The sequence below is a fragment of the Branchiostoma belcheri genome, unplaced genomic scaffold (assembly GCF_001625305.1).
Source record: "Branchiostoma belcheri isolate BF01 breed outbred unplaced genomic scaffold, Haploidv18h27 scaffold239, whole genome shotgun sequence".
Taxonomy (NCBI): Eukaryota; Metazoa; Chordata; class Leptocardii; order Amphioxiformes; family Branchiostomatidae; genus Branchiostoma; species Branchiostoma belcheri.
The window spans coordinates 173,106-194,536 of NW_017803842.1; the positions used below are offsets into that span (position 1 = coordinate 173,106).

General features: G+C 42.3%; 1 protein-coding gene and 1 pseudogene across 1 annotated transcript; one reads left to right on the forward strand and one right to left on the reverse strand.

Annotated features, from left to right (window-relative positions):
• LOC109470878 overlaps positions 1–13,237 on the reverse strand; it is a 170,831-nt pseudogene extending 157,594 nt beyond the window's left edge.
• A 2,632-nt stretch (positions 13,238–15,869) lies between these two features.
• Positions 15,870–20,952, forward strand: LOC109470898. Its single transcript, XM_019769998.1, has 3 exons — positions 15,870–15,955; positions 16,383–16,483; positions 16,832–20,952. The coding sequence occupies exons 1-3, from the start codon at positions 15,912–15,914 to the stop codon at positions 20,941–20,943; spliced, it is 4,257 nt and encodes a 1,418-aa protein (XP_019625557.1). The 5' UTR covers positions 15,870–15,911; the 3' UTR covers positions 20,944–20,952.
• The last annotated feature ends 479 nt before the right edge of the window (positions 20,953–21,431 follow it).

Sequence of the window (21,431 nt, forward strand, 5' to 3'; positions counted from 1 at the left end):
TTGTTTTAATTATGAGATATTTTGTGTCCAGTGTGCTATGGGTCTGGCAACCAGACTGATATTGTAACATTTCTGGCTATTATGGGGTGCCATGGCATGTTTTTTTGGGGGCCCTGTCGCTTCATATTTTTCCTGAAAAAATCTGAGAAACAACAAATTAAATTGGTGTGGCCTTGATAATGTTGAATCTTGTAATGTAAAGAAAAGATTGCAGCTGACTACATGCTCGAAAAAAGATACCAAATGCCTGTGATCTGTACCTCAGACGTGTGCCTCAAACAACAAACCTCAGGCTTGAAGTGACACACTAATTTCACATTCCTTTTTTTTGCTGTGTTTTATAGTTCTAGAGATTTCACCAGCAATTGGGCCTCCTGCTTTTTAGCAGTGTTAGGCCGCACCAATGTAATTTGTTGTTCCTTGACTTCTTGCAAGAAAAAAAAAAGATTCTGGTTCTGAATCAACTAAAAATGCTCATATTTTACCCCCAACAGTTGAGGAAAGTCCTTCCTAGTTGTTACAGTTTTTCCATCTATCAATGCAGTGGTTTCATTAAAACTTCAAAATTCATTGTTTGAATATTAATCCAGCCTTTTGTGTTTACTTCATGGCTCGTATCATAGCATTTGAGGCTATAATAGGATGCCTAGACCTGTTTTTATTTTTATTTTTTTCATCCTGTCACTTCATATTTTTTCAGGAAAAAAATCCAAGAACCAACAAATTAAATTGGTGTGGCCTTATATAGAACAGTGTTGTGATTATAAGAACTACAGAAGCATTTTACCACAGTTGTCTCAGAATTCAGACATTCAGCTAGTAGTAATGTTAGTAGAAGCAATAGTCTACTTTTCTGAAATTCTAGATATGATAATGTATAAGGATCGAGGCCCCAAAACTTTATAGAGGCCCATGTGTGCAAAAAATCTGCAATGTTACATGTGGAAGGTTTCATTCAATTGTCACAAGTGAAAATACAGTGGTGGTGAGAAGTATAGCTAAATCCTTGGGTAGTTCCAAAGGTTTTAAGGGTGGCCAGTTAAGTATTTTGTAGGTTGACGTTTACTTTTCAACCATTTTGATTTGAAAAAAAAAAGTCTTCTTGACCCTGCCCAACTTTGTAGATGGAATAGCCCTTGAATGTGGAATACACTGTGCAGTTGACAATGTGTACAATCCTTGGTGCGGTAACAACAAGATTTAAAAATTACAAACAATTTCCTATATATAGTCTACCGATGACCGTGGAAGCAGTGTATTTTTATACAGAGCCAGTAACAAAATTGGAATAAATGTTGTGTAAATGTTTTGTGGTTGTTCTTTTTGCCTATAGGTACACACGTCTAGCCTATTGCTGTTTTAAGATTTTACGTGAGAAATTTACCTTATAACATGAATTTTGTGATTTTTTAAACTACTATGAAAGATAAAAGAAAGACATAATGCGAATAGTTACGTGGTGCCAAACTCCAACTGTTGACAATTGAAACTATTTTATGGTTGTTTGAATGGATGAAAGATGTGGATACTAGTGGTTTGGCAACTTTGACAAACGGGACATGAGTTCACAAGCAAGCAGATCTACGGATTAAATCTATATAAGATGTCCGGTAGCCTCCTTCGCAAACTTCTTGGAGCGGCACGTTTATATTTTGGGGAGCATACCCTGGGAGCCAGACTTGTATAGGGCCGTTAGCCGGTTTCCTTCAGTAGCCCAGAGCACTACGCCCGTCTAAATTACAGCTACGGGGAAATTGAGCCCGGGGGTAATAAGAGTGCTCGACTCGGAAGCAAGAGGCCCCGGGTTCGAGTCCTGACATACAAAAACATCAGTTGCATTTCATGACTAGACATGGCGACGGCACACTCAAGTTATGATATCAACTTATTTTATGCCACCGCCAACGCAGAGGATACATGTAAATACGGGACAGGACGATACTCATTTTCACTTCTTGAGTTTTAAAAGTGAGGAAAGTCGTGCAAAGTGCCTTTCCCGAGGGCACAAGATCGATGGCTTGTCAGGACTCGAACCCGGGACCTCTTGGTTCCGAGCTCGAGTCTTATCTGCCGTTACGCCACACGACCCCACATAGTAATAGAGTTGACCTACTCCCCTTGGCTCATGTCCCCCGTAGCGGTTCGTCAAGAAGAGTATCAAGAGATCACATACCGGAGGAGTTGGTCCGCTAGACAGTACAGTTGCGTGCGGCAAACTGTACTCTCTAGACTAGCGGACCAACTCCCCTGGCATGCTATCTAATTCTACTTTTTCCAGCCGCCTCCCGAAGCCTGGTAGAGGCTAATCGCCCCCAGACTCATCTGACTGCACTCTCCAAATAACAACACATCGAGACTCCAAAAATGTAGACAATTGACCCCATAAAACCATATTACGAGAAAGATATTCATATTCATATCGTAGTAGATTCCCCTACAACAGTGAAATCTTTTGGAGTTTATCTAGCATTTTCGTATGCAATTTAGTGTTTCCCAAAGCCGAGTTTTACAAATTAAAGCATTACGGTAGAAGTCCAGGTTTTTAGAGTACTGAATTAAGAAGATTAAAAAAAATGTGTTTCCGTTTACATCTTTGAAATTGAAACACATCCTCCTTTGGAAGCATTATCTGATACCAGCCCAGAAAAGAACAAGAAACAGTCATGCTTTCAAATATCAGAGTTATCAACCAAGAATTGAGGTGTTCAAAAACTCGTATTTCCCCAGAACTATCGTATACTGGAACTCGTTGCCACTATGCACAGTTGGGGCATCATCACTAGAAGTAGAAAGCTTTAAACAACTCTTGCAGTTAAATGTGCAAAGATTGAGTGTAAGAAGTCGTTCGGTGTGATATAGCTAGCTGCCGCCGCGCCGCGTGCCTGCGAAGCTGTTGTGTTACGCCGAAGGGCGGTTATACCGGCTATACTGATACAGATACAGATAAGATACAGATCCTTATGTAACCTGTGTCTTTTTCTTCGCTTGTGTAATATTTAGTCAACAAGACTGGCAATGAAAACATACATTGCCATGGCGACGGTGGTTGCTGTTAGGGTTATTGTTTGCATGGCACTGCCATCATTTCATGATTTTGAGGAAGCCTTGGTATCTGTTAAGTCTAGACAGATACAGTGCACACCTCCCCTGAGTGTATATTGAACGAGCCCCAGGCTCACAGAAAGTAGGGCCATCTGGGACAGACAGATCTTCCTAAGGGTTCCAGGAATGTGGGTATAGATGTGGGTCAGAGAAATACCTGTGGACATTTCGCATGCCTGTGGACAAAATGCCTGTACCATTCCTAGAATTCCTTGCAAACTGCACACAATACTGTACCATTAGGCTCCTCCCTGAGACGTCGCCAAAAATGTATCAGACGATTGTTCCAGATCCCCCCATCCCTGTCAGTGTGTTACTTCTTCTAATCACACCCAGCGTGATGAGATGAGCCCTCTCTGGAAACAAGAATGTCTCATTACGTGGTGCCAATCTCACAACACTGGAATCTAGGTCGCAACTGTCATATTGAAAACGTTTTGCTAGCCTATCCCAGGCTTCGGGGAGCGGCTGGAAAGAGTAGAAATCGGCCAAGTAGACAGATAACATACCAGGGGAGTTCGTCTGCTGAAGAGTACAGTCTAATAGGGAGCGGCAAACTGTACCCCTTTAGCACACCAACTAACCCTGGCATGCTATCTGTCTATTTGGCCAATTTCTACTCTTTGCAGCCGTTTCCCGAAGCCTTGGAGAGGCTAACGTTTCGTTGTGACTGACGTCTTCAAGCGTTGTCATGGCTACGGGCCCTGATTATGTTGCGAAGAACAAATAAGAGGCTCGGAAACCGCAGAGCTGACAACTTTCCGTTTTTAGATCCAACTGACACGATATGTGAGGATGAGGACTAGCGATGCCCGCCGCCTGACACGGTAAGATTTAGAGCATAGTGAGCCTGGCATTATATATCATGTTATATATTATGGAATACGAACAGAAAGTTTGGTTTTGCATGGGCGAGAATTACAAACTGAAACAAACTAACTGATGTGGCGTTACCTCTAGTTTGTTAATTCGAAAGGCTACTTCTCTTTTTCGTTTCATCAATTGCAACATGCATAAAACTTTAAGATTTAAGATACGGCGGAAAAGTAATCACCAGAAAAGAGCTTTTTAAAAACAATTCGCGGGAAGTAGCGCGCGTAGTCCAGTGGTTAGCGATCCTGCCTCTGGACCTTCTAGATACATGCACCTACCATACCATACGGCCCTGTCCTTGGTGCTGAAGCCGGCTGTTGTCGCTCACCCGGGGCCGCAGTCCTTAGGGGACATTAAGCCATTTTCCACTGTTCATTGCTCAAACCTAGACCTTACCTTAAACCTTAGCTCCTCCTGTGCCTACAGGCACATTGGACAGCAATGCTCAAACCTAGAATAAAACATAAACATTTGGTATCATCAAATTACAATAAAAGATGGTAATATATAAACATTTTTACATTCATAAGATATATCTGAAGTAAACTACCATACTACTACGAAACTGTATAATTTTAAAAACTTGGTATACAGCTGTTACTAAGGCTACTAGATAAAGACTCACTATATAGGGTATGGGAGAGTTTTCAAGTTGTTCTGTACTGCATTTGGCTGTTCTGTATTTGTCCCTGTTTCTAAATTTTAACAGTTCACTTTTGTGACTCCCGGCGTCACCCAGGCTGTTCCTGATCAGACGCTGCCGCACGAGTTGGACCGGGAAGCGCGACCCTCGCACCCGGCAGGTAACCTGCTCACTACAGTAGTCATTTTGTTCAGTTAGACTACGTGGTGTTTAGAACCGGAACCTTTCGATCACGCACGCACACGCACGCACGCACAGACACACACACACACACACACACACACACACACACACACACACAACGGTGCACGCACGCAAACACACACAAACTATGACACACGCAAGGCCCCATATAATTGGTTTATTTGTTTGTATCAACATATTTATAACATATGCCCCATAATAGTAATCATACGACAGTGGCAATGCTGTAGTACTATATGTATATACTATATTTTGTCCTGTACATTATCATTAAAGAATTTATCCAGTTTCATTTACATAGCGTTCAAATTGCATGACTTTTTTTGTCTAACTTAATAGATCTGCTATTATGAGAAGAATAATTTGCCTGTATTTTTCAGGTTTTCTCTTCGGCATCCTGAGAAGCCTGTAGCAGTGGACGGGCGAGGCTGAGGCAGCCGTTCTCCCCAGCAGTCAGTAACGACTGCAAATAAGCAGGCATTTTGTTAAGTTTAACTTTTATTTGATTCTAAGTATATGATATAAGTGTACCATGTTAAAGGGAATAATTGTTCTGGCAATGTTGGTAGGATGCACAGGTTTAGACACGGCATGTTTTCCTGGGTGCACGAGCATGCCCTCGTGGGGACCCTGCGCTGCGTACATTGTACCTCCGAACCGGCCCTTTAACAGAGCTAAATGCTTCTTATGCAGCCCGAAACAACAACAACAACAACAACAACAACAACAACAACAACATCAACAACAACATGTAAACACCTCTCAGCCGACCTCACCATGCCTCTCTGACGGAGCGCACACGGTGGGGGTTCGAGGGTTCACGTTTGGAATTTTGTCAAAACTGCGACCACCTAAGGAAAACTGGATCACTGAACTTTCCCTCCTAGAATGCGGCATCACAGATTTAGAACAGGACACTTTCTCTGCCTTCCCCCGACTGAATCACTTGTACCTGGACCATAACAACCTGACTCACGTGAAGCGAAGCTGGTTTAATGGCTTGAAGTTCCCCAAATCATTAAGAACCCTGTCCCTCTCACACAACCACATCAATAACATCGATCCAAAATGCTTCCAACAAAACATTTTCTTGCAGGAATTGTTACTTGACGGCAACTCGTTACAAAATGTCCAGCGCTTTTGGTTTCATGGATCAGTACGTTTAGTCCTTCTTTCGTTGAAATCAAACTCCATTAAAAGCATCCATCCACAGGCATTTGAGTCACTGTCACGTCTACGTGAGTTATACTTGAGCAGGAATGCTTTGACATGTCTGTCAAGCGATTCTATCAAGGCGCTACAAATGCTGAGAAACCTTGACGTGAGCGGAGACAGACTGCCTCTCCTAGACGACCCCGTATCTTGGCATGTCCACTACCGGCTTACAAACTTCGGGCAAGGTTCTGGCATCGATGTTTCAGTGAGGGTTGACAAAGAGGTTTTCTGTATCACAGAACGTTACCTGAGGCGAAATTCATTCCACATAAATATCAACACCATCGACAAGATGCCCGGAATAGATTACTATTCATGCCCTGGCTCTGGGCGCCGACGCGACATCGTTGGGACTGCAGGCAGGTACGAACTGCCGTTTGTGATGATATCAGTAAACAGGGACGCAGACAAGCCACATAACGTCACGCAGTGGTGCAGACATGCCTGGGGAGAGGCCGGCAGCGTTAGGGTAGCGGTGGGGAGAAACTTGGCACTGAGGATCGTTCCCATGACTGCAGGTGATTCTAACAAAACTCAGATGGTCGCTGTGGTCTTGTCCGATGTGACGGCGGGTGTGGACCGGAGCAGGACTTCTGGTGAGAGTTACAACAACATTAGCACTGGAGCCGCTGGTCATGAAGAAAGGAAGAACCTGACGTGTTTTCTCAAAGCTAGAGACGAGATGCACCGACATGTCTTCCCCGCGCCCGCGTCCGGCACTCCTAGCGACTTCGTGTGTGAAGAGAAGAGGACGGAGACACTGACAACCGAAGAGCCCCAGACCCGCCAAAACACCGAGGTCCCCCTGGACCAGACCAGCCCCGACACAACTCCAGCCTTGATGGTACCGGGACAGCGGGGGAAGGAGCGCTCCCTGCCGGTCGGTGTGGGGATCTTCACCACGTTGACTGCTGTCCTGGTTATAGCGGCATGCATTATCAGAAAGCGGTGTGGTTCACGGGAGCACCAAGCCGCACAGGGTCCACCAGGGCCTCCGCTGGCTGTCGTCTCTACGAGCCGCTGGATGATCAGTGGAGCAAACAGCCAAACTATCGGCGTCAGTCGAAACACGACTAGTCGGGAATCAGGCGCGGGCCCGGTCGGACAGGACGCGACTAGCCGCGGAAGAGGCGCGGACATGGGTGGGCAGCACTCTCAGTCATCTACCGGTGACGACCCCCAGTACAGCCGCATCCCTGACGAGCACTTCACCTACTACAACACACGTCCATGGGTACAGCACCTTTACTGGGAAATCCCAGATCACAACGACTACAACAACGCACGGCCGGAGGTACAGCATCCGTACTGGAGAATCCCAGATGACGGTGACTACTACAACGCACAACAGCATCCTTACAATGAAATCCCTGACAGGTACTTCGACTACGAGAACACACGGCCCCACTCCCTCCCCCCGATATACAGTCTACACGATGATGATGATGACGACCCTGTGCGTTTCTACGCCGCCGAAGCTGAGGTGGTCCTTCCTTCATCAGCCAGGCAGGGCGGCAGGCATCCAGACTACGGCACGGCCCCTCCAACGACAGTAATCCAGAACAGGTACCGAACCGCACGTCAGAGGATGGCGCACGTTAGGCAGTATGGAACTCTCCCCCGAACCAGGTCAGACCCACAGATACCTGTACGTCAGAGGCTGGCACACGCTAGGCTGTACGGGGTGTCCGCAGCAGGCAGATACAGAGCCAGAGACTTAACTTTGATCGGCCTTTAACCTGTCCCGTGGGGTCCGACAAGGCTGCCCCCTATCCCCTTATCTTTTCATTCTTGGAGTCGAGTTGCTTGCCAGTAAAATTAGAAATAATATAGAAATAAAGGGTTTAAATACGTTTGGTATTATATCTAAAGTATCGCAGTATGCGGACGATTCAAATTTTCCCCTCGCCCCAGAACTGGCTTCTCTGTATGCTCTGGTTAAGGACCTGGAACATTTTGCTTTATTATCAGGTTTATGTCCAAATTTTGATAAGTGTATAATATTACGGATTGGCTCTCTTAAGGGCACAAATTTTTATCTACCGTGTCCATTTCCAATCCACTGGACAGATGGCTCGGTTGATATTTTAGGAATTCATATTCCAAAACTTTTGTGTGATATTGTAGACAGCAACTTTGACCGAAAATTTGAGAAAATAGATAAATTATTAATGCTTTGGAAATCCAAAGGTCTAACCCTTATGGGCAAAATTATTCTAGTCAATACGGTAATTGTCCCACAGTTCATTTTCTTATTAACCTCTCTCCCGTCCCCTCCCCCTGACTTTTTTAATCGATATGAGAAAAAGATATTTAGGTTCCTATGGGGAGATGGTCCTGAGAGGGTTAAAAGGAAAACATTGTATGCTCTTTATGAAAATGGGGGGCTGAAACTTAGAAATTTGCGGGCTGTAGATTTCACTTTGAAAGGTTCCTGGTTACCAAAATTGTATTTGAATAAGGAGTGGTTTTGCTCCAAGTTAATTTTCTTATCAAGTACTATATTTCGAACGAATTTGTTTCCCTTTTGTCAACTGAAAACTGTGGATTTTGAATCACTTATGGGAAGACGATCACCAATAAGTACCTTCTTTTCTCACGTTATTCAGGCTTGGTTGAAGTTCCAACTTCGGCCGCCTGAGGGGGTTGTAGAGGTCAAACAGCAACTTTTATGTCTGAATTCGAACATAACTATTAATAGAAAACCTTTCTTTTCACAAATATTGTTTAGTAGGGGGATTGTCTTTGTAAATGACATTCTGGACTCCGAAAATAGATTTCTTACATATAACGATCTTAGCCACAAATTTGGGGAAGTATGCTCTGAGTTTGAATACAACCAACTAACTTCTGCCATTCCACTTGCTTGGAAGAAAATGTTGAAACAGAAATCTCTAACATTGGGCGTCTGTCTCCCTATATGTAGATACATAGGCTGGCTTCAGAATAGAAATATTAACAAAATTTTGTACCAATTTTATATGAACGAAGCTAGCCTATGGGATTCCTCTGAAAAAATAAAGCTTTCATGGGAAGAATACTTTGATACTCCGCTCCCATGGAATAAGATATACAGTCTTCCTTATAAAATTTCTATTGATTCTAATATCCGCATGTTTCAATATAAATTGCTGTTTAAATTTCTACCATGTAACAAAATATTGTATATATGGGGTTTGATAGACTCCCCCTTATATAGCCTTTGTAAAGAGGAAGAAGAAACAGTTGTCCACCTGTTCTGGGACTGTCCAATAACTATTTTAAAGGATAAGTTTATGGATATGTTAAAGGATATGTTTTCGGCATTGGGGTTGCTAAACGGTAATTATTTCTGTTCCCAGGTTTATCATTATTTGTTTTGCGGTACGACATGTATAAGTTATATATTGCCATGCTTTTTTGTTTATTAGTAAAACTCAAATAAAGAAAGATTTAAAAAAAAAAAAAACTTTGATCGGTAAATATGGTAGAGACCAGGGGAGGACCTTGTACCATAACCCGGCTGTCCACTCTTCTATGGCGGCCGCACAGCGGGCTAACGTTAACGTGGAGACATGCGAACAAAAGGTCGGGCTCACAGGCCTGAAACCGTCAGCACTGATATGTCAAACACAAGGATATAAAGCAGTCCACGGACAAGGCAGTCCATCGCCGCCAAAGCATTTAGGCAGTATTAGTATTGTCCACACTTACCCAACAGTATGAAATAGTTTTTTTTTGCACCCAGGAAATAAAATAACGAACTTTGCCGTTTAGCGCGTGCAGTAACCGTAATTATATTTTGAGACAATGTTTTGTGAACAGCATATAGAAGCACGTTGTACATATCAGTAGTGTGTCTAGTGTGTAAGGCAACAACTCCAACTGTTAAGGAAACTTTAAAACTTTGAACAATGTTGATCAGAGTATTGTAACACGTTGTCAGTGCGCTACCTAGCGAAACTTTGCCGTGTAGCTTGTGCAGTGACTGTGATTGTATTCTGAGACAATGTTTTATAAACTGCATATAGAACCACGTTGTACGTAAAGCAACAACTCAACGGTTAATTATTAATAATAAATTGAAGAAACTTTAAAACTTTGAACAATGTTGATCAGAGTAGCATGGTGTCAGTGCGCTACCTAGCGAAACTTTGCCGCATAGCTTGTGTATTGACCGTAATTGTATTGTAAGACACTGTTTTTATAGAACATTACTGAACTGATAAGTAATCATTTAACTTTGAGAAAATTTAGGACAATGTTGATCATAGGTTGACTGCGAGAACAAATACCCAGAAAAAGAGATTTTTGTACAGGATGTCTTGCACCTCGAATTATATGAAGCTATGATTATTTTCAAGTTGATGTACAGTATATAGCCTTATGTTAAGTTGTGTGTTACCGTGATTATTTCGATCTTGTTGTCGATGTATTTACGTTTGTATATTTGTATATTATGTCGTGTTGTATGTTAGAACGGACCACAGGAAGAATAGCTAATGTTATGTACATGTCGTGTATGCTTAGCGTGGATCATAATAAAGTCAAGTCAAGTCAAGTAACATGGTTTCAAGAGAACCCAATGCACTATATTTTCATAACATTGTATATATCATATCAGATATATTTATAGGTGTATACACCTTTCTTTTGTGGATCATCTGAACAATAAAGCAATACATCACGAAAGTCAGCTGCAGTATCTATTATAGTCGCTAGAGCTTCCCCAAACTGTAATCGTATCTTTTAAATGCTCTTGGCTACTGAAGGAAACCGGTTAACGGTCCTATGCTAGTCTGGCTCCCAGGCTACGGGGAGCGTCGATACGCTATTTTTATATGTACCCAGGCTAAGGTTCTCTATTGCGGCAGTGGGAGGTATGCTGTGAAGGGAGTTACGCTCCCCTCACCGAAAAAAACACCGTCGCTCCTAGAAACAAACGCTGCCCTGTTGGAGGTTTCTAGAACATAGACGGCCCAGTTCTGTTGCATCTGAGGTGTCGCAGCATATTCACATAGAGTCACCGGGACACACGTGTTTGGAGGGGGTCAGAATCTTGGATACCGAACAGGATTACTTCAAGAGAGGCATAAAAGAGGCCATATACATCAGGGCACCTCAACCATCGCTCAACCGGGACGGGGGGCGATATCGACTTCAGACAACCTTTGACCCTTTACTGACGTCACACGTGGGAAAAATCACGTGTCCACGGCATTTGGGTCAGATAGCTGAGGAAGACTCAGTGATTTACTAGTAGTCGAAAATTCCGGTGAGTCAAATTTTTAGTTGGAGAACAGTTTAACTTCTTCATAATGACAACTAAAGGAGTTTCTCTTGATACAAAAAAAGAAAAGATTTGGAACATCAATCTGTTCTCTGTGCAAAAAGGAACAAAGGCTAAGGTTTACTTCTCGATAGACAGAATCAGAGCAGTCAGGGACACGTTTATATAGGGACTGAGTGGGTGGATAAAACCGGTTCGATGGGTTTTACTTGATTCCGAAACAAAGGAAATAATAAAATGTTACATGTGCTGATTTGCATAGGGAGAATCAGGCAGCAAGAAAAAAGACAACTCACCCAGACAGACAACATCCCCAACTTGGAAAATAACCATGAAGATGGAAAACAATAAAGACGACACACGACGTTCTCTTATTTATTGGTAATTTTATTGACGAAACTAAGATAAAAAAGTATAAATCACTATCAGCTACATGTACCGTACAGAAAACTTGGAAAGTAAACTTTACTGAGCAACATCTTGATGCATCCATAACAAACATGCCTGCTGCAACTAATTCTAGTATTAAAGTCACGAACTTTTCAAGTCGCTACTTACGGAACGCTACCGAAGCCTTCTGATAAAATGACATATTTATTTTATCAAAATTGAAAACTTTGAGACGAAAAGACAAATTTCTTACACCTATATTAAAAACCAAACACAAAAAACACACCCATAACTGACGTGTTCTGCAACTATTTCTAAACACTAACGATCTGGTATGCCGCAAATTGAGTTACTGAGACAAACATGAAATAACAGACTTCATCGGTGTAAAGCCGTTAACGTAGAGCGTAGAACCTACATGCGGAGTAGAGAACACTAGAAGGAAACTATTTTTATTTAGAACTAGTGCATATGTTGCAATTAGTTCTGAACGCTAAGGATTTACATTTACAAGTACTCAAATATAAGTTAAGTTCTAATCAAAAGGGTTCACAATCTATCAATGGAGGCGTGTAGAGAGCACACTACGGCATAAAAAATGAAATAAGAGGTCACCGCTAAATAAATCTACAATCCTTGCTACTGGCTCGTATGATGCCACATGACTTAAATAACTGAATATTTTGCTACATTTCTCACAGATGTACGGTTTCTCACCTGTGTGAGTCCGCATATGCTTCTTTAGACTTCCCAGCTCACTACTGTTTGTCACACTCTTCACACCTGTACGGTTTCTCACTAGTGTGTGTCCGCATGTGTCTTTTCAGACTACCCAGCTCCCTGAACTGTCTGTTGCACCCCTCACACCTGTAGGGTTTCTCACCAGTATGAATCCGCATATGCTTCTTCAGAGTTCCCAGCTCACTGAACTGTTTGCCACACTCTTCACATCTGTACGGTTTCTCACCAGTGTGAGTCCGCATGTGTCTCTTCAGGTTATTCAGCTCACTGAACTGTTTGCCACACTCTTCACACCTGTACGGTTTCTCCCCAGTGTGGGTTCTCATGTGTCTCTTCAGGTGATTCAGCTCGCTGAACTGTCTGCTGCACTCCTCACACGTGTAGGGTTTCTCACCAGTGTGAGTTCTGATATGCGACCTCAGGTAAGCCAGCGCACTGAAGCACCTGCTACATTCCTCACATTGATAGGGTTTCTCACCTGTGTGAGTCCGCACGTGTTTCTTTAGGCTACTCAGATCACTGAACTGCTTGCTGCATTCCTTACACCGGTACGGTTTCTACCCTGTGTGAATCCGCATGTGTCTATTCAGATTACTCAGCAAACTAAAGCTTTTGTTACATTCCTCACATCGGTAAGGTTTCTCACCTGTGTGAGTCCGCATGTGTCGCCTCAGATCACTTCGGTTAGGAAACTCCTTGCCACACTCGCTGCACTTGTGGGTACTGGAAGAATCCTGCTTTCCACGTCTGCTCTCTCCGTCCTCTATTTTTAGACGGAATTCCGATGTCGCCATGTTGATCAAACCTAAAGGAATAATGTACAATTGTACATTAGACATTTTTCATTAAGAACATTTGCGTATATATATATGTATGTGCAAACAGCCTGCAATGTAATCTACAAAATAGTGCAACATGGCAGTAGTCATAAATATAGTCAGCACTTACCAAGATACACAAGCGCTCCAAAGTACTGCACGATGTTTTTCACGACGACACAGATCCTCACGGCTGCAGAGTCAGTACTGACAGAAACGGAGAAGTCAGGGACGCGTTTATATAGGGACTGAGTGGGTGGATAAAACCGGTCCGATTGGTTTTACTACTAATTGATTACGAAACAAAGGAATGTATCTTGTTACTTGTGCTGATTTGCATAGGGGAAATCAGACAACGTCCTTAGAAAAAGGGTACAGCATAGAAAAGCGACAGCGACGATAACAAATAAATAAGGCACATAACGCGCTTTATTGTTGAAAGTAAGACGTTAAAAGTTGACAAACCTAACAAACACTCTAACTCTAAGCTACCTCTACCTTAGGCCATGTTGATTTGATTATATGGATGACATCGACCGCGCGCGCATGAATTTTCGGCCGTTTCCAAAAAAAAAAGTTTTCAACCATACTGTAAATCGTACAAAACAGTTGTAAAATGAGCAAAAATATACCGTAAGTTACAAAAATAAGTTAAAACTATACCAATGTCGTAGAATGCCAAAATCAAACAAAAAAGACGAAATTGTAAGGAAATGAACTTGAAGAGTAGATTATTCGCCAAACCATATTCTGTCCCATTTGTTCAACCCTCATGACGACGTAGATTTCATAATGAAAACAACTTTTTTTTTTTTGCAAAACTTTTTTTTTATTCGCACGCGCGCATCAGTTTTGGGGCTCCCGGAGGATGTCATCCATATAATTAAATCAACATGGCCTTACAGAAACAAACAATTACATTTTCAAGCATTAATAAATAACATGCTCCAACTGTAACCAAACGCTAAAGATCTAGTGTATACTAAAACAAGAAAACTACATGTAGCTGACTAACAGACGGACAATGACACTTTGACGTTAAACAAACGGTGTCCTGCCATGTAACTATTATCTAACTACTACACTATTGCATTTTACACACGACTTCAAGCTCTAATCAACAGGGTACGGAGCATGCATCGATCGTGGTATAAAATCGTCGCTATTGTTTACTATTACAGTGGAATCGTGAAGCGAAGACACTGACAGAAAAAAAAATAGTGAAAAAGTGGTTTCACTTACAAAAGAATAATACAATAAGATCAAACAATATGGACAGTTAAACGATCCCAATCAATAACCTATCAATTTCTCGGTGTATACACAATTTCATCTGCGGGCCATCCGAACAATGAAGTAATACCTCGCGAAAGTCAGCAATATTTGAATTTGTTCAAAAGGATTGACAGTTATTATGCTAATCTTGTTTTTGCTGACTGGACCTTCTAGGATGTTTATTAGTTTATGTGGTTATGGGGGACAATTCATTATTCAAGCTGCTGGAGAAGCCACAGCGGGGAGTATTTCTTTTGTGCGTTGCTCTGGGCGTCGTTTCTTCCTAAGGCTTGTACAACACTCGGCACCGGTACCAGCCCTGGTGCTGAACCGCCTTCTGTGTGAGGCGTCAGGAGTCAGTACTAGGCGATTTCAGAGGAGCTGGGCCGTTGTCAACTCGGTCCATAGTTGACTCTTAGCATGACCTAGTTCAAATCCTAACCCTAACAATTGTCAGTGGTGTTGTTTGGAGTTGACTGGTCCGAAAGCTGACAATGTTCACACTCTAGTTCGTCCTTACTTCCCAAAGAAGAAAGAAGTTTGCTTGCTTTTCTGCACTGGATATGGACTGCACTAGTACTGCACACGATGAGGGCAAACCTCTCAAAGCTTGCCGACTGGGTCGCCATTTAACATTTTAAGTCTGTTCAGTGCCTAAGGAATCTTTTAAATGTTTTCCGATGTGCCTATTTAATGAGAGGTCGATTCTTCCCCGGCAGTTCTGCATGATGTAACATGATACACATGACTCATCCAGACAAACAATAGGGGTCAAAGGTAACGTGCAGGCGTGGTTGGAGGACTCGATAGTGAAAGTGCTTCCGTGTTTGCAGCGCTCTTACTTTCCCGAACAGGTATGTCTTAAAAAATGTTATTTCAAGACTTCGTATGTTAACATTGAGTACAAAGGTATGATCATAATACAACAGAGTTATGAAGTCTTAAATCAATTGCTAAACGTACAGAAAAAAACAAAACATGGAGTAGGATAAATTATTATACCCAGTCGCCGCCCTCCCTCTCAATCCTGCACCATACTGCCATAGATTTATCCCGGGAATGAAAGATTCAGCATTTCAACGTTTTCCTATGAATCGCTTCAACCTTTTGAGGGTGGGCAACTATAAGAAGGAAAGCTTGTAGTGCCGATGTTTTTGTGGAGTGTTATTAATTATTATATAATGGCAGGTATGGAGAAAACATTGATTGAGTGAAAGTGTGTGAAATTAATTCTTACTTTCCACGAAGAAACCACACGTACGTTGGAATGTACTACTAGTAATACATGAATGTTGATTTTTCTTTACTAGGCTACAACCATGTTGTAACAAAGAGATGTGACGTGTTTTTTTTCCTGGCAACTCCATTTGTCACAACCACCATGACGGAAATGACAGAGCCCTTGTCTGAGGAAGACAAAGAAAGGTAAAGTCAACTTTATTGTTACCAGGCAATGTCACGTATCATAATGTTAGTTAAAACTAACTTCGTGCTTCAAATGTCCACACCGATATTTAAGCCCTTTATTCTTTTGGACTTAATGATTAGACTTAGAGAGCATACAGTGTTGAACATCAGATCACAGATGTGAGATTGAAACACAGAAATTAGAAATAGAGACTCCATACAATAACATACATGGTTACTTTTATGCATGTTCAACTAATGTGTGTGTTTCTGTTTGCTTGTTGCTTTATTTGTTTGTTTATGATTTTCCACATGTATAACTGTCCACCAAATTATGCTCAGTTAAAAAAAACAAAAGGTGTGAAGATGTGTATTTTTATGGAATCCTCGAGGATGAAAAGCAGATTATCTATTTCTCAATAGACTCCATATTCTTTATATCTAGGACCTGTCACAACCACTTCAAAAAAGGAAGTGATGCTCTACAAGAAGGAGACTTAGAGTCTGCTGAGCATCACTTTGCAGCGGGGCTAAAGATATTCCACAGTGAGTTACTCTTTACCTTGTCTGTAGAGTCATAGGTGAAGTCTACCTGTATTTCCATACCTCTATAACCTTCTGGCCATTTGTGAATTGTTAGAAGAAAGATTACATGATTCAGACTGTGTCAGTAACTCTGATGATGGTAAATCAGTAAATCACTTGTGTTGCATCAATGCTAACTTTTCTGTACATTACAAAATGTATCAAAAAGACTCTGTGCATCTCATTGTCCTTGATAAAAAAAAGACTCTGTGCATCTTATTGTCCTTGATACAACATGTACATGTATAACAAGTGGAAAGAAAGAACTCAGACTAACAGAAAGTGCATTTGACTTATTTCACAATGCAGGGAGCTCAACCACCCCTTTGCCGCTACGTCTAAGAAAAGAGGTAGAAGGTCTCCAGAAGCTGGGAGATGTCTACAAGGAACGTGGAAGACAGGGAGAGGATGGAAGAGACTTCACGAAAGCTACGGCTTTGTACAATGCAGCTCTGGCAAGGTCAGATAACGATTTGACAAAGGATGCCCTTGTCAAATCTATCAAAGAGACTGAAAGACATTTCACCCAAACCTTCACAGACCATCCTTATGAGCCAAGTCCATATGAGTTAGACAAAGAACACAAACAGCAGCTAAATAAGCACCGTGCTTTGGTAGAAAGGGAACTGAGAGCTATAGATGAAAAGTTTGATCCCAAAAATTATGATAGTGATGATGATGATGACAAGGTCAGAGATTTTGAAGGTCACAGGGCAGATGCAGTCAGGGCAATGTTTGTGAAGATAGCAGAGGATAGGAAACAGTTCCTACAGACCTTGTTACTAGAGTGTATTGAAGTTCTTGGCCGCCCTACTTGTCTGTATGCTGTTATAGGTCTGGGCTCACAGGCTACACAGCTAGTCACTCCATACTCTGATTTAGAGTTTGCTATTCTGATCGAAGAGGGGAAAGATAGTGATGACGAGAAACAATACTTCCGTAACCTCACAAACCTTCTGCACATGAAAGTTATCAACCTCGGGGAAACCATCCTCCCTGCTATGGCTATTAAGTCGTTAAATGACTTTACCTCGTCAGATCCAGAAGACAACTGGTTCTATGACGACATAACCCCGCGGGGGATGTCATTCGATGGGTCCATGCCGTGGGCCAGCAAAACCCCACTTGGGAGAGACAAAACACTGTACAAACCCAAAGTTGAGCTCATCGATACTCCAGCAAACTTGGCAAAGTACCAACAGGAAGAAATCTCCTTAGCACAGGGATACAACTTGGCTAGAATTCTAAGAAATGTGACCCTACTACACGGAGACCAGAGACTGGTAGAAGAATACCAGAATGCTATGGAGACAATATTTGCACAGTTCACTCACAGTTCTACAGAAAACGTGTCTTTAGCCATCAAACAAGGCCAAGTGCAACTTCGCCAGGACATTGGCAAGTTCGGAGAGTATGAGATAACCGAGAGGATAATAGATGTGAAGAAAGAGATGTACCGTTTTCCGACAGTGATGATTGACACCCTCGCACTGTGCCTTGAGATCCCCCCAACCAATCTCTGGGACACCGTAGACAAAATGAAGTTGTCCCAGAAGATTAGTGATGATAATGCTCATCATCTTAGGGTTCTGCTCAGCATTTCAGCAGAGCTTCGTCTTAGGACATACATGACAAACAAGGGCCAGAAAGAAAGTATGTCTGCCTTAACACAGGCGTTGTACCGGGAATCAGATGATGATGAGTTCAGTGTTGTAAGGCTGGTCTTCCCTTGTGATTGGAGACAATTACTCAGGTACCAATACACAGCCGTGCCCTTGAAGAAGCTTCTGTCAAAGTTAACAGATGAAAATGTCTCTTCATACACTGATCACCTACTCACTACCTCACTCTGCCAACGATCTTTAGATGCCAAGGTTGATGCCTGCATGGCTCTATCGTTAAACCAGTTAGCAGTTTCTCACTTGGAGAAGTATATTGAGCAGATGAAAGCAGCAGAAGGTTCAAGTCCCACTGACCTTGCTTTAGCACTGGGGAACCTTGGGTCAGCATGGAGTGGGTTAGCAGAATATGAGACAGCAGTCAAATACTATGAGCAGGCTTTAGAGACATTTGGGCAGGACAGGGATAGCACAGACACTGCTAGGTTACTGAACAACCTGGGAGTGACATGGGAGAGACTGGGACATCACCAGACAGCCCTTGGCTACCACGAAAGGGCACTAGTGATGCTCAGATCATTGTTTGGTCAAGAAAGCAATCATCTTGACATTGCCAGGTGTCTAAGTCACATAGGAACGGCCTGGTATCGGTCAGGAAATAACCAGGTAGCGATAACATACAGTAAGCAGAGCTTAAACATGATAGCAGCCCTGTATGGAGACAATACAGGTTATGATGACATCATGATCCAACCATTAGAAACACTTGGTTCTGCCTGGTATTTGGAACATGATTACAAAAAAGCACAAGGCTACTTTGAACGGGCTCTAGAAATATGTCAAACTTTGTTTGGTAGATTCAGCAACAACCCAGATACAGCTACTTGTCTAAGTAACCTTGCCTCAGTGTCAGGTGTGTTGGGTCAGCATGAAAAAGCAATCAAATATTACCAACAGGCATTGGAAATGCAAAGAGCAATCTATGGGCCTGATGCTGCCCATGATGACATTGCTACAATGGTATACAACATTGGGATGGAATTCAGAAGTGTACATCAGTACCAAGCAGCTATTGTCTACTTTGAACAGGCATTAGAAATGGACAGAACCATCTTTGGTCAGAACGCCGGCAGCAAAAGGCTGGCCTCCTTGCTAAGTATGATCGCTACAACTTGGAATGATTTGAGTGCAACTGAAACAGCTATAAGCTATCATGAAAAGGCCCTGCAAATGGAAAGGACCTTGCATGGACAAGGTGCAAACCATGCTGACATTGTGTCATCCCTTACCAATCTTGCATTGCTGTGGAACAAACAAGCTGACTACAAGAAGGCAGTGAGTTACTTTGAAGAGGTCCTGGCAATGCAAAAAGCGCTATCTAAGGATGAATCTGGGGAGAAGGCTATCGCTACAACACTGCACAACCTAGGGACAATCTGTCACGATGATGGTCAGTATCACAACGCAATCAGATACCTCAAGGAAAGCATAGAAAAGCAGCAGATTGTGTACGGACCAACTCACACTATTACCACAATGTCTCTACGCACTCTAGCAAGAGCTTACAATGACCTAGGCCTTCGTGACTCTGCAGTCAACCACTATGAACAGGCCTTGGAAATGAAACGGGTTCTTTATGGACAGAACTGTAATCATGCTGACATTGTGTCATCTCTAACTGATCTCGGGTCCACACAGAATGCAATGGGCCATTATGAAACAGCTATCAGCTACTACGAACAAGCCCTGGAGATGCAGAAAGACCTTTATGGAGAGAGTGCTGTGAGGGAAGACATAGCAACTTCGTTAGACATGCTTGGGTTGGCACACTTCAATTTTGGCCAGTATGAAATTGCAATCAAATACTTTGATGAAGCATTGACAATGTATAAAGCCTTACATGGAGAGGATGCTCATGTGGTTGACATTGCAACGACGCTCAGTAATCTGGGCATATCCTGGCATTACCTCGAGCATCATGAGATAGCCATATGGCGCTCTCAACAGGGACTGGACATGCTAAAACAAATGTATGGGCAGGATGCTACTAGTAAGGTGGATGTTGGCAGAATATACAACAATATTGGAATGTCATGGTATTGCTTGGGTCACACCAAGGCAGCAATTTCCTTCTTTGAACAGGCTCTGGAGATATATGGAGTAGTTTATGGTACAGCAACAAACCATCCTGATATTGCAGTAGTCCTGAATGGGCTAGGTGTGGCATGGCATCGTCTGAAAGATGAAGGGAAAGGGATCACGCATTTGCACCAGGCACTGGAAATGTACAGAACATTCTATGGAATCAAAGAAAGCAATCACCGCATTGCCTTGACACTAAACAACCTTGGACTTGCTTACAATGCTTTTGGAAAATATGATCAGGCAATGGAATATGCTAAGAGCTCATTAGAAATGCAAAGAAGTTTATACGGACAGAATGTTAACAGAAAGTCGATTGTAGTGTCACTTCGGAACCTTGGGGACACCTCTAATGCCCTGGGTGACCACAAAGCAGCCCTAGACTTCTACAAAGATGCCCTTGAGGTCCAAAAAGCCATACATGAGCCGGACAGGAACCATTTCTCAATTGCCACAACACTTCATGACATAGGGAAGGTGTTCTGTCGTCTTGAGGATTACCAAAGAGCTGTTGAGTACTTCCAACAGTCTCTTGAGATGAGTAGGGAGTTAAGTGGAGGGGATGAGGAGGACCCTGATGTTGTTGTAGCAACTACGTCTCTACAAGAGGCATCAGACTTGCTTAAAAAATCAAAACCTGATAGTAATGTCAATTCATAGATGAGGGTATTCAAGCGCTCTATTTAAAGGTCTATTTAAAGCAGTATTGCTGTTGACTTTGCTGTATAGAATATCATTTGGGGGCATTGCATGATTATAGAGGACATGAATTCTACTATTTGCAACTACAAATGAATGTCAACTTTTTCCTTTTATTTTAATGATTGCTTTATCCTTTTCATCCAGATATGCCTGGACATAGTAGAATGTAATCATTTTGTTCTTAGGTTGAATCCAATACATGTATCATGAAACTCGTTGATGAGTTTTAAAGTTCAGCAACAACCAGAAGAAACTACTAGTAATGCTTATGATATTCAACATAAAATCCAAAATGGTGGTGAATGTTGGACATTATGTTAGACTAGCCTAACAAATTATTCTTCTTAACTTTGTTCAGGTCCATATATATCTCAGGTTCTTTGTAAAATGGACACAAGAATCCATCAGGCAGTAAACTTCTGTATCAACTTTACTAAAATGGTACA